This window comes from Brugia malayi (genome assembly GCF_000002995.4).
Source record: "Brugia malayi strain FR3 genome assembly, contig: Bm_v4_ChrX_scaffold_001, whole genome shotgun sequence".
Classification (NCBI taxonomy): domain Eukaryota; kingdom Metazoa; phylum Nematoda; class Chromadorea; order Rhabditida; family Onchocercidae; genus Brugia; species Brugia malayi.
The window spans coordinates 6,358,022-6,372,577 of NW_025062479.1; the positions used below are offsets into that span (position 1 = coordinate 6,358,022).

Sequence of the window (14,556 nt, forward strand, 5' to 3'; positions counted from 1 at the left end):
TGGCTATTTAAATATCGAATCATGACCTGGCAATGATTATCAGACATCTTAACTTTAAGGAAGGAATGCCGAGTTCCCGCAACACTTCCACTTCCTAGATTACTAAAATAAAAATCACAAAAGTTTGAGCACGGTCTTTTTTTTTTTTGAATTTAAATTATGTATAGTCAGTGCTTCCATCAATTTATGACCTGGTCTGGAAGTTTACGTAAGTTATAAGCCCTCCATGTTGTTTTACAAAAATTAGCCAAAATATTGAATCACAACCTCACCGCATTGACATTTGAATTTTGTCAGACAGGTTGTTATACAGACCGCTTTTGTCGAAATTTACAGACTTCGCTCAGAATTTACTGACAGCAGTGTGATAACAGACGCACAGTTCGATATGACAACAAATATTCCCGGCGTTTTGTTCTTCCACCCTTCTCTTCCTTTTTATTGAATCATTATTTCAAACTTAACTCCAGTTGCATGTCCTTACCAGTAACGATTCAGTACCGTTCCAATAGGTACTACGAAATTGAAACTCAGTTATTTTTTTTTTTTAAATTTCTGGAACTGTCATAACTGCCGACTTAAGCATCATACAAGCTGCATTCCTACCAACTAACCTATAGCAACACTCCGAAGTCATCACAACCTCTACTTATTCCCAGGAAAATCTGAGTACCTGTAACTCAATTTCCACTCAGTATTCCAGTGAATGTGACAAACATAATTTAATACCTGAGATTAATGTAACGATACCTGTTTGAACGAACCACGTTACAGAAGAACCGACTATAGATCTACATCTCTGTAATAGAATTGGATCTATCAAACAGATTACAACGTAGTTACTGCTAAGTTACCCACTAAGACCTTGAATTTCTAAAGTTCCCTTTCATATTCACAAATTTGTGCATTATATGATGATAAAACACTGCTTTTTTGCAGATCCATGTGGAGAACTAATAAATTGCAACTGCAACAGATGCATATGAGCAAAACAGCACGTACTGCATCCAATTACTGTTGCGGAAGTTCCATTTTAGAATTAGGTATAGAACACCGAATGTAAAACATGAAGTACCTATTTGTGCCAATCAAGTAAAACCAGTGCAAAGCAACTTCCCGAAAGATTCAAATGCGTTAAATGTATACACCACATCTTAATAAACAGTTGCATCTGCAATGATAGCACATGAGTCACCAGGAACACATGTTGCTAAAGCATACAACAGTTCAACTAACATCCCCCTGTCGATGTATCCACAGCATTTAAACCAAAAAAGTAAAATTACAAAACAAACATGCATATATATATATATATATATATATATATATATATATATATATATATATATATATATATATATAACGCATACAACAGAATGATTACAAAAACATGGCCTATAAGAAAATTGGGACAGTTAAAGCACCAAACTTCGTAAAATTCCTAGACAGATAACAAAAGTGCAATGACGAGGAATTGTTTTCCGTCCAAAAATTATCCATTTCTGATTGTACTGATATATGAAAGCGAAAATTTGAGAAATGTTTTCTTTTGGAAAGGAAAAAAAATCTTCCTGAAAATAAGAAAAAGTGGGATCTTGATGAGAGCATCATATAGAACATTAAAAAAAAAAAAAAAATTGTATTCACTACAGTGATGACAAAGCTGAACTCTCATGCCATGAAATGAGGAACGCTGTGGTGAACACCGAATAATACCCGCACGATGAAATGTTGGAAGAATTAAAATAGGTTTCTGTATAAGTCACATTACAATAAACCGTTATGCAATAAACTGAAAAATATAACAACAGACCACATTTCCAATACTTAAATTTATTTTTTAAGGCAAAAATAACTTCGGTGATTTTCAAGCATATGATGTGTTACAAGGTTCTTTGAGGTAGATGAATTTTTATGAAACGAAACACTTCCAATCTTTTCCTAAGGCTGTCAAGTCATCATCAACTCAAAATTTCCCATCTCCCCTTCTCCTAGCTTCCTCATCAAATTCATTCTAATATTTTATTCATCAGCTTTATGAGGTCCATAATGAAATTCGAACATACTAACCTAGAAAAATGTACTTATAAGCAGAGCTCTTGTTGTATGTGGGTTATACCCTATCTTCACGTGGTCTTCCTCGACAAACACGATGTCCGAAATTTCCTATGGTCCCACTACCACCATTACTGTAGTGTTCACCTATACACTCCATTGTATTCAACATATCTTGAAATTTTTGTGGAAGTTTCTGACTGATTGCAAATTGATTCATATCCAGTTCCTCACGTAAAGATTCTTTATATTGTTCCAGATACCTGGCAAAGAAATTTTCAATCAGTGATTTAATAGTAATCCAAGCCCAACATTTTACAACAAACCTTATATAACAAATGCGAAGAGTCAAATTCCAAAAGAAATGATATTTGAAAGAAATTAATAAAACAAGGACATAATTGGTAGTGGAATATGCAAAAATTCAGATAAAACCACGTGAAAAACTTACTTGTAAAGCTCATTTAGTGCGCTAAAAACATGAAATCGGTCACGCGAGTGAGAACGTGACTCTTCAGCAAGCAATGCATTCATGTCCTGGTCGGTTATTGGAGGCATTTGCCTTATTTCTGCATAGTATCTGGAAGAAAAATTTTTACAGTATCTCTTAACGAAATTCTTTCGTCGAAGTTCGACAACAATTGCAAGAGCACTAAAAAATAATTCACCTATCAACCCAATCACGATATTGATATATATCTTTTGCAAATAATAATTTGCTGCTTGGTGAATCCTTTGTTAATTGATGTTCATGTGTCGAACATGCGTCCATAAGAGTTTGAGCCACAACCGATAAACAACCTTCAAGCTGGAAAAGATAGCCATAAATGTCACTTCGCTGTTGCAACGAATTTAGAACACAATCTAATCATATAATAGTTATAAGCAGATTTATAAGCAAGTTTATTATTAAGTAGACTGCTCCCATTTCATGTGTCAACATAAAACTGAACCTATGATTCAACAACCGAAAGTAGACCATATGAATAACTTGATATGATGAACAAAACTGCATATATACCTTTGTAGGTTTCTGAATATCAAATACAAAGTGTGGATTCTTTATCAAATTGACCCAAAACCTTAATGGCAGAGAATTGCTTTTCCAAGCATGAACAACTTCATTCTCTTCAATACCATGCTCTCTAGCCTGAAAGGAAACTGTAACATGAAAGTATCAGTCTGTATCGAAAATCAGTCTGCTAATGAATCAAAGTTTTATTCACCTGATCATCCATGAAGTCAAACATATATTTCACGCAAGGAATAGCGGAGTTCGGGACCGCAGTAGAAAATATAACTTCCAGCAAATTTTGGATAAATTTCTGAAGTGTACCCTTCATTGTGAGCAGTCTAAAATAAGTTATATATAGGTATAAATAGCAGCACAACGAATCAAATAAACTATCTTTGTCGACATATGTGAATAAGTCCTAATAAAAATAAAGAATAAAAGCTTAAAATCTACCTAGTTAGATATATTTCAGTGACCATTTTATCTTGTTGATCAGATGAGCCATGCTCGGAAGGGCGCACAAGATGATATAACTTGTAATTGGAATCCATGTCTATAACAATTGTGCAAGTTGCATTTTTTTTACAAATAACAGAATGGCAGTGACAATAGGTTATCATAAAGCATGAGAAAACTGAACGAAATAGTTAAGATTATTTAACCAATTCAAAAACGAGTTTCGTTCCTTAAAAATAAGATAAACACTAACTTGACAGCAAACCTTTGCACTGAGAACTTGAGTTTGTTCCAAATGGTCTTGTAAGTGTAGGACTTTGCTTCGGTAACGAAAATGTTGAACGTTCACTCAAAATTGAAAGATTGTACAGAGATGCTTGGCGTGGAAGTAGTGCTAACGTAGCATTTTCAGGAACCTGAAGAAAAACTCATGTCAGTCCTGCTCTAGCCTCTAATCTCTAATCTTGATCATACCCCAAAAATGTGGCACTCTATTTAACGCAAGGCTGAGATAACCAATGAGTCTAAATTTTCCGACGATGTCTTTGAACAGTTCCGGTGAAAAGTTACAGAAGACGAAGATTTGAATTGCTCGAAGAAAACTTCTGTAATTCTGGGAAAACACACACACAATAACTAAAAAAATACTTTATAGTGAGCAAGGGTATTAATCTTTTTCCAACCACCGGGTTCAACCTTTGAAGTACTGTCAATATCTTGAAGAATTATTCTTGGAGATGCAGATCGTAATTCCAAATCAAGATCATTCACCAAAGGACGATCGGAAAATGCCGTTGTACGATACTTAGCGTCCAGACATTTTTCCTTCACCTGAAAAATTCTTCTTTTATAGAAACAATCTAAGATAGATGTTAAGTGTTTAAAAAAAAAAAAAAAAAATAGACGTACAAGAATTAGGAAATCAGAATCATCTATCAATTACAAAATTCAGTTCGCAAATACAGGTTGCAGAAGGCTGTAGAATTGAAATTTCATTTTAATCAGAAGTACTACGATAAGGAAATAAAAAAGTGATTATCAAACAGTATCAAACACAAACACAATTTATCTTCTAGCTGAATCAATTTACAAAAAACAACCATACCTGTGTTATCGAATCACAGTCAAGCACTCTGACCGGGCAATCCATTGCACTGGAAGAATGATGGTCGGCAGCAATAAAAACAGTCAATTTCCGAAAATCAAAAGATGCTCGCAGAAGTTTTTCTTCCGACAAAGAATATCGCGCTTCGAGGGTCAGTGCATCTTGTGGACCTTTTTCCATCTGTTGCTTCATTGCCCAGTACAATTCATAAAGTTTTCTACCAGCACATTCCTGCCAAAAACAAAAATTGGAATTGAGAAAAGTTTCATTTCTTAAAATTTATTCTTGATTTACTAACGATCTTCTTGCTCCGTAAAAATAAAAAGCTTGCAAGTGATTGAAACTTAACACGGATTTACGATGAAAAAAAGAACCCCTTTGTATTACTGATATTATCACATAATTCAAGCGAAATTTTATGCAAATATCCTGCTTATTATTGCTTGATAGGAATTATTTGAATGAATAAATCAAAACCAGACGAAGAACAAGAAATATCAAAATAAAATTAAAGCCCCTGACAAGTGATGAAATAAATGAACAATACTTTAATTTATATAAAAAGACTACTTTATATACATATATTATACATATATAAGTAATGTTTCATAAATATCTTATAAGCAGTGAAAGATTATATTATCATTATTCATTTACATTATTGAAACGGCTAGCTTTTTGTTTTGTAAGTGTCCCGAAAAAGCAAACTGAAATATAAGGAATAAAAAAAGTAGAATGTAAAATAAGTGAATGAATGGATTAGTTACACCTTAATTTATTAAACACACAGAATCATCAAACATGCTTACCGTAAGGTATCTGTACATTAGAATGGTGTACCATGCAGCTAACATACGTTCTGCAATACTTTCTGAACGACGAAAAAGAATCTTGGGTTGTAATCTTTTCTCCATTGTCCGATCAATGAGCTCTTTTAGTAACTGCTTTAAAATTTCGGTACAATATTCCATTTTTTCCTATACAAGAAAAAATGAATTTATATCTAATCAAAATTTGTGAAATATTGTCAATAATTTAAAATTACCATCAACACAACCATTAGGAGTGATCCAACAGACACGCGGTCTTTGCCCAGAAAATACTTATTATTTTCCATTGTGCGCACAAACGAAAGCAAGAAGTGTTTGTTCATCAAAAGTTTGTTGAATGCTCGAAGACCCATTTCAATCGAATGTGCGCGTTGACTGTCAACTTCCAAATCACGCAAAACCGGATGGTTATGATAATTATTCGGAAACAATACCTAAAATGACCTCAGTAAAATTTTGAGTGAAAATCGATGAAGTATGGAAAAACAAACGTAACGTTCGGCCGTATTTTTCTAGGCGGAGAAAAGTCTTACCCTAGCTGTATATTCTTTATAAGAAAGAAATGGTATGAAAGGTGTTCCAAGAGGCAAAACAGCAGCCATTGCATTCATCGATGTTTGCAATTCTGCAAATGCTTCTTTGCATTCAGTAGCCACTTTCATCTCAATCTGATCGATTTGGTTCTTCAAATGCTTCATTTCACGCATGTGAGAAGTACTTTTACGCCTGAAATTATCGTGAATTAGCGTTTCCTATAACATACAAATGTAACCTTAATTCAGCACTTTTGCCGCTGTCCTTCACAAACCTTACAGCACAGAAAAATTTACCTGTAAAAAAGTAAAAGTAAAAAGAAGGCGGCAACAATGCAAACAGTTGGTATTAATATAGCTCCCATCACATGTGGTGACAATCCAGTTCCTTTCATGTTGTACGATAAGCGACCCACTCGATAACTAAAACCCAGAATAAATAAGCATTTTTCATTTTCATACAGTTATGACTAACAGAAAACAAATTAAAAGCGTTCATACCTTATGCCACCTATTTTCACAAAAACATCCGGATCCGTATCATATGAAAATTTTTGCGTATTGGGTCTTTCAGGCGGTGGTTGACATGTGAGAGCACGATTTGCTAAAGCAGTCAAGTTACACGGTTCACCGCCTACAGTTACCAGTATATCCCGCTCTCTTGCAGCTGCATTCAGATATTTGCCATTTATTGTCAGATAATCACCTGATCGATAAAATCTCATATCACTGAATTTTTCGATCACAGGATCCGGAAAAACAGCCAGGTGACGCATTCGAAATCCACTTAGCTGAGAAATATCCCTGGAACATTGAATAATAGTGTAGAAGTTTCTAGAAATTCACTGTTTTAATAATATATATTGCATACCATTACAGAAATAATATTTTTTGCTTATCTTTCAAATAAATTAACTAAATTAACTCTACTAGAAAACAGTAAACCCTATGTGCAAGCATAAAATGTTCATAATCTTTATAGCAGCATTAAAAAAATCAAGCCATTAATTAGCACTTATAGAGCAGCTGTTAAACCTAATATGAAGTATTATTTATATATTATCAATCTGACGTATCAAAAACGAATTTTTCCAGCCAGTTCCAATGCTAAGAACGAATAGGGTAACTTGATACACCAACTACTACACTTTGCAAAAAATAGTTAATGTGAAGAAGCGCTGTAGGCTATTGTTTCGAGAACAAGTATACATTTCAACTAAATGAAAGAGTAATAAGCTTACTCTGTACGAACTCCATCAAGTTCAAAACCATAATTTAATAGCAGTGGTTCATCAGCTGTTGGATGCTTCCGTCTAAATATATTATTTGACACAGAGTAGGGGTTATAACTGTTCCTAGCTAGAAAAAAAAATGATATATCAGGTATCATTCCATGAATGAAAAGGATGAATGCAACATCAAGTTTACTTATTAGTACTGCTGCCAGATCAAACCTTTAGTTGAAAAGTGATAAGCAAAGCCAATCAAGTTCACGAATAGATTTATAGACCTGTCATGAGGAATTTCTAGGCTTGGCGTTTTGCAAAAAATCAAGTCATCGCGTACAATATTGCACTGTGGTCCTTTCATTATTTTCTTATCATCTCTCACAACCATGTGGGGGCGCTGCAGCAATTTGAACCCAGTTCCCATCACATCAACCATTATTCCTCCTGATTCGATACTCTTTTCAGGTATGACTTGTGCGAAAGTAGGGTTTTCCCTGAAATTTTCTACCACTAATTAAATGACTCCTTTATTTCAGTACAAGAAACTAGATAAATTCCTTTTATATTTTGTTAATACTATATCTTGGCAAACTTCACAGAAGTTTGAAGCAAAAAGGAAATTCTGAATGTCACGGAAAAATACTTACTCATATCTGAACCGAATATTATCATATTCTCGTGAAAAACTATCAAAACTGATTTTCAGGTACCCATCAGCAAGTGATTCTGAAGGGCCTGTCCTGCATTCAACCTTGTCATTTGTGCGATTCAGTACTGTGCATTGAACACCATTCAGTAAAATATTCACTGAGGTACCAGCGTCAAGATTTTCACCCCATATGGTTATATTAGTTCCACCAAATCGAGGCCCTAAGTGTTATAGTGATATATACTGATAAAGATTTAAATTCATCCTTTATTCACTTGTTCTTTATATCAGATGAAACATTTGGTATATGTTCTGGTATATATTACAAGCAGATATTGAGAAACAGTCCAGAACCAGAACTGAACTGTAGACCAGAACTGGTCTACATTACCTCAAAACATGTAGTAGTTTTATATTCTAGAACATAGCTAAGAAATAAAGCAAATAAATCGTAAATATACGTGGCATTAATAAGCTTATTGTAGATTACTGTTATAATATAAACAAACAAACAGTACTCTACCTTTTGTGGGTTCCATATTTTTTATAACAGGATCGACGTAGGTGAAACTATCATTCGAGATTGCAGTATACCTGTGTTCTTCGCGCAATTTCACAACAACAGGATAACGTGCCGGTATCGGCGTTGGACTTTGCCGGGTTCGACAAACAATTCGTGATGCAGTGATGTAAGAAAGTTCATCAACATCGCAACGTACGTTTGCTGCTGTCACTGCTTCTTCCACAGTTTTGTAGCTATGGCCGAGATTTACACCATCAATAATTAGCTATAATGTTTTGAACAAAAACAATTATTTAATCCATTAAGCTTGAACAAAACTCAAAATCTTGGAGAGTTTAAATAAATTTCAGAGAAATTACTTACGGTTGTACCACCAGCGAGTGGTCCTTTTTTAGGATTGAAATTAGTGATTACAGGATAAGGGCAAAGTTGGGATCTGAAAAGAATGTTGTCCGATAAAATAGAGAAGCAAATCATTTCTGAAAATGACAACAGAATCATATATTATATGAATACATAACAAGCATTATACTGGGTGATTTGTGCATGGTAATGTACCTGTCTAGCCAATAATCCGTTTTTGATGTAACTGGGCAATTTTCTTCCCTTGTGCACTGTTTCTCAGCTGGACACCAGCCGCAATCGTATTTCTCACCACTAAGAACCAGACATAATCCACAATTTAATGCAAGTGATTCGCATTTGTACATCACAATTCTTATACCCTGATTGTTGTCTAAAGCGAAACCTCCATGACGTCCTTCTGAAGACCATATCACCGAAAAATTTGCAACGGCGGTACCATTTCCGGATCCTGGCCCATAAAAATCAAATTTCATGTCATCACAGCTGAAAAACAATAGAAACATTAACAACAAAAAACAGATAAGAAAACAAAATCTTTTTGTAACGAGAAAAGCATATTAATACCAAAATTCGTTAGAAGCCAAAGATTTCAATCCTACAGGGATATATGAAACAAACCAAAGTAACAAACTAACATGATGGTATTGTCTTTTTTCTTCGCTAATCTTTCATGCATACTGTGTTCTATTTTGAATTGACATTTGAAATCTGTCATAAATTTTCTTGCATTTTCGACCACTACTGATATTTGGTGGTTTTTACCAGATGCAACAAAAAAGTCTCTTTCAGCCGCAACAATACGAGGACAATGTGATGGTCCTTTGCGACTTGATGGTCCACTTCTCTAGAAAAAAATTGCTTACATAAAATGCACATTTAAAAGCTCGGAATCAACAAACGGATAATCACATAAATCGCCTACTGTTGTATCTACTGTATACACTGAAATTTGAAATTTGAATATAACCTCGACTCCATTGATTAGCTGCTGAGAACGACAGCGATTTTCGGTAATAGAGCCAGCAACGCATTGATTTGATTCTATACACCAGTCACAGGGAAAGGAACTACTAACACACGCACTGCACAATTTAAAACGAGAACAGTCATAAAAAGTAAAATTCGTGTATGCCAGAGGTGGTCCTTCAATACTGTTAGAAACTGCAAGCCGAATAGTAAGACTGTGTGTATCCAATGGAATTTCTGGTAAACCATTTGGAGTTGGACATCTAAAAAGTCACCACATAAAAATATATAACACCAAAACATAACGCAAGAATATCTGTATAATATAATAATCATTAACCTGATGCGACTGTCTAAACCATCATTCGGTTGTGCAAGTGTTGAAAGTGACCCCAAAATACCGAAGTCGAAAACACATGTTAACTGTCCTCCTAAATTTGGCAGATTTTCAAGCTCGATGTTCAAGTAAGATGCACTGGTTCTTTGCATTTTGTCAGGCTCCACACTGCTTATGCTAAAATAACCTTTAAACATAGCACCTTTGCGTTTCTTCAAAAAGAAAGAATATTTTCTCCTGCTAATCAATTAAGAGAACAAAAGAAATTTGTCTGCAGTGGTTTCCTTGCATTTGAAACCGAAAAGCATACGCAGGACATCGTCCATTTCGATAGGTAAGCCAATCGTGTGCTGTAGATGGTATGGACTTCGTGCATTCACTTTCTGGAACACATGCATTATTCAAAACACACCAGCCACAATATGGATCCCGCTGCGCCAGACAGTTGCGACAATCACCAGCTCCTCCACACTGACGAACTTTGACTTTGACTACCTAAAGTTTCAAAACAAAATGTCTTAAAGTTTACTGCACTGAATAATATGTAAGAAATAACCTAAAAAATGTCGCATGATTAAGTAAAGAAAATTAAAAAGCAACCACGAATCTCCGAACACATCAGTCCCAACAAACCTTCTTCGGTGTAAGCGCATAGACATAATCGCCGGTGGCATCAAGCTCCAGATCTTGAAGTATTGGCTTACCATCGCCAATTTCTAATGAGCGATATACAAAAGCAGAACTGCGATTCTCTATTACTGCCTAAAATAATTAAATTAAAACACAGCTATTGATTGAAGGAAAGTTCACCTCAACTTAACTATACTGTGAAGGAAAGTTCACCTCAACTTAACTATACTAAGAGGAGCAACCAAATTGTTTCAATCTTAAATGAATATTATGTTCGCGAATTCACGGAGACTTCCAACAAGTTAAAAATGAACTGCAATGTGCTGGTTGATATGAACAGCTAACACTCGTGTTATGACTCAAAAAAATAAAGAAATAAAGACGAGTCTGATATACAACCATGGCACCATTAAAATCACACTGCACTTAATTTGCGGGTAATTGTATTACCGTTAAAATTTACTTTAAAAAGTCGTCCATCGTGTGTACCAATAAATGCAACGGTATATGCACGTGTTGTGTTCGTTGCAATAGAAGTAAACTGCGCATCATGTGTAATTAAAGCCGCATTTCCTTCAACTGGAATTTCACCTCCAATATGGCTATTCACATCCTTGCCACACAATACTTCTTGTCCCAAATACCTAGTTTTGATGCAGCGATCAGTTGACTTGAACCAAGGCAAATTCTGGAAGTGAACGATTCAAATCGAACTGAATATGTTACATTCATTAATTATAATTAGAAAGAACATTACAGATAGTCTCGAGAAAAAGCAGTTTATGGTATTAAAAAACCAAACTATTCACCTTATTAGTTTCGCCTCTGAAACACAATTCAATATTACTCAAAAAAATTTTTTCCACCATTGCCATTGAATATACACAAATCGCACTTTTTGATGAAGGTATCGTTTCCTCTAGACTAGATCCTTTCACAAACACCCCATAAAGAACATCATCCTCAACACTGAAAAGAAGACATGCTGCAATATGGAAAAAGATGAGATTACAATATTCATTTTACTGTTCTTACATTGCAAATAACATACGTGTTATTTATCTTTCAGAACTAACTAGAAAGATGGAAAAATTTTTAAAGCATCGAACCTTATACCCAAAGACAATGCCAAATCGTATCCTGGTTTCGATAAATATACATCCTGTACAAGATTGTAGAATTCATTTCCGTGTGCACACTCAAATGGTACTTCTGTATAGCTCCAGAAATGGGCATCACTAGTACAGACTCTGACCATTTTGGAAATATAGGGCCAGGATCCCTGTGTTGTATCCCCTTTCGGTTGTCGCGTTACAAAATAAGCAAATTTACCACTTTGGAATCCACCAACATAATCTATTCTGAAATACAGTACACTGACCATTTTGTATTATTCTAACATCAATAGACATCAAAGGTAAGACTAACTTATACGGTCCTCGAAACTTCCGCTCCAATTTGATTTCTGTACCAGTGCCCACTCCCTGCGCAGAAATATCAAAAAGACGATTTTGATCAAGTGACAAGGATGCAACTGCCGGGACGTCATCACGAAATGGTCCGCCATTCTGCACAAAAGTTGAAGCCACATAAAGAACATCACCTAAAATTTACTGAAAGAACTATAAACATACTTTTTTAACGCAATATTTCCGAAAATTGATGACATTTTAAAACTAGTAGTTTTAAAACGCTAAAAAAAAAAAAAAAAAAAATCTGCGTGATAAAACTGTCGAGACAGTAACTCTGTATGTTATCCTGGCTCGTGAAAGTTCCGACAAATATCACAGTTGATGAATTCTCATCATTCGCAACAACATGTTGTTGCGATTCTTTGATTACATCTTTTTGATCAATATTATATAAATTGCGCCATCGACACCGACCCTAGAATTTTTTCAAAAAATGAAGTGCTACATAAAATCCTATTAAGGTGACGTACAAAGAAAAGGAATTCCTTAACGGCATGAAAGTGTTTCCAAATTTTATTAAGGTCTTAGGGATTAAATGATTTTTTTATTGTAATCATGGCAAGAATTGTAAAAGTACAACTGAGAATGAAAAAATATAAGACCTGGAAGAGGCTCGTACATTCGATTAATTTGGAACTTCTTTCATAAACAGCCAGACCCTTTGTATAAGAATTTTCTGTTTTCCTGCGCACATTTGAAGATAAACAAGAAGCTTTATCTAAAAACAGTTACCCCATATCCACAATGCACATGAATATCTCATTTTGTCATGAATATCAATTCACAATGTGTTGATTTAACCTTTCTATTCATTTTTAAATAAAAATTTAAAAATTTTGTGAGATGCAACATTCCCTTAAGTCATCAGTACACTAGAACGACTTTTATAGAAAGCTCTGAATACAACTGAACTAAAAAATCCTATACTGTTTTTAGTTATGGCAACAAGTCACTGTCTATAATCCCACTACTATGATACACATACTTTTACATAAATAGGACGCGGACAATCAACAACATAAAATCAAACACCTTTCATAAATATGTGTCACGACATTAATATTTTGACTGTAAGATTATTTCTTCAAAATTTCTCGCAAATCTCAATTAGAAAATCATTTCCGCAGTTAACTTGTGGTGCTCCTCACTATCCCATTTACATGTACTGCAAATTAAACACGAAAATATACTTGGACATTCAACAGAGTCTTCTTCTGGGCCAGTTGAAGTGTGTACTTTAACACTAAGATCTGGATGGTTTAAGTCGTAGAGACTGTTCACGCCACCAACATATAAACGACCTGTAGATGGATCGATAACCTAAAATTTTAGATGCTTAAATAATTTCAAACCGAAGGAGTACTATTTCAAAGGAACTTGTCGTCTGTTGTGCTCAACTGATGACTTTGTTTCTTTAAGTACAATATTAGCCGTTAGCTCGAACTTTATACAATGAAGAGCCATCTACAAAAATGAAAATGGACAAACATTGAAACTGAAAAAACTTCAACTTGGATCAAAAAAAGTCAATTACAAAGGGACAAATGTAATCCAAGTAAAGGACGACTAAAAAATGGAAATTGCATCTCATGTTACATGTAGTAGAAGTTATGTAACCTAAGATGTCACAATTAATTTTTATGATATCGCACATTTCTCATCCTCCTTTCTTAACTACAGAAATCGCTTCACAGTTAAGTACCACCCAATATATATATATATATCAAAAAAAAATTCCAGTTTCAAAACAATACAACCTTATACTTGTTAAGGCAAGAAACAGTTATTTGATCATTTGCTACAATAATTTATCAATTTAAAGCATTCTTAGTAAATTTTAGTGCAATCAACTCATACAAAAAGCTAGACTCAACAAATAGATCGTAAATGGAATATCCCACTTAAAGCATGACCTCTGCGATGATTTTCGAAAATAGTATAACAAACCATTTTTTCGAACGGAAAATTTTCGCTGTGTGCATTTGGGCTGATGAATTCGGCAACAACATCTTCTGAAGATGGGCTGGTGCTTACAAAAGCGATTCTGTTGATTAATAGTTGGAGAATAAGCTGTATGAAAAGGAGACGAATCAGCTTGCGGAAAATCAGTATCAGATAAAGAAGGTGCAAAATGTATTGCAATAACTGATGGCGCATCACATGTACTGCCACACTTCATTTCATATCAAAATCAAAGCAACTAAACAAATAATTTTCGAGTGTTGACGACTGCTTAACGCTTCGTCCAAATTTCCAGGACCTCCGTTAAATACTTATTCTTGCTCTTTCGTTAGATACCTAAGAATAAGGAAATTTTAAGAAATACAAAAAACAATGTTTATACATCAAACGCAAACGCTGTCAATAATTTATTCTGCTTTACAACAATT

General features: G+C 34.5%; 1 protein-coding gene across 2 annotated transcripts; it reads right to left on the bottom strand.

Moving 5' to 3' along the window:
- Positions 1–2,113: 2,113 nt before the first annotated feature.
- On the bottom strand, positions 2,114–14,323 carry Bma-plx-1 (Uncharacterized protein; the record flags this gene model as incomplete). Of its 2 annotated transcripts, none has more annotated exons than XM_043073850.1 (33): positions 2,114–2,318; positions 2,507–2,635; positions 2,724–2,863; positions 3,077–3,205; positions 3,282–3,408; positions 3,524–3,623; positions 3,792–3,942; positions 4,175–4,357; positions 4,632–4,862; positions 5,441–5,608; positions 5,677–5,895; positions 5,995–6,187; positions 6,292–6,417; positions 6,496–6,798; positions 7,236–7,307; positions 7,505–7,717; positions 7,871–8,093; positions 8,396–8,660; positions 8,759–8,831; positions 8,954–9,244; positions 9,397–9,605; positions 9,729–9,990; positions 10,068–10,241; positions 10,375–10,559; positions 10,698–10,826; positions 11,158–11,382; positions 11,504–11,663; positions 11,804–12,055; positions 12,123–12,297; positions 12,440–12,581; positions 12,769–12,884; positions 13,357–13,486; positions 14,114–14,323. In XM_043073850.1, 33 exons carry the CDS (start codon positions 14,321–14,323, stop codon positions 2,114–2,116), a joined length of 5,910 nt encoding a protein of 1,969 aa, XP_042929784.1. The 2 variants fall into 2 exon arrangements, with proteins under 2 accessions (XP_042929784.1, XP_042929783.1); XM_043073849.1 differs by having other exon boundaries at positions 3,780–3,942.
- Positions 14,324–14,556: the final 233 nt, after the last annotated feature.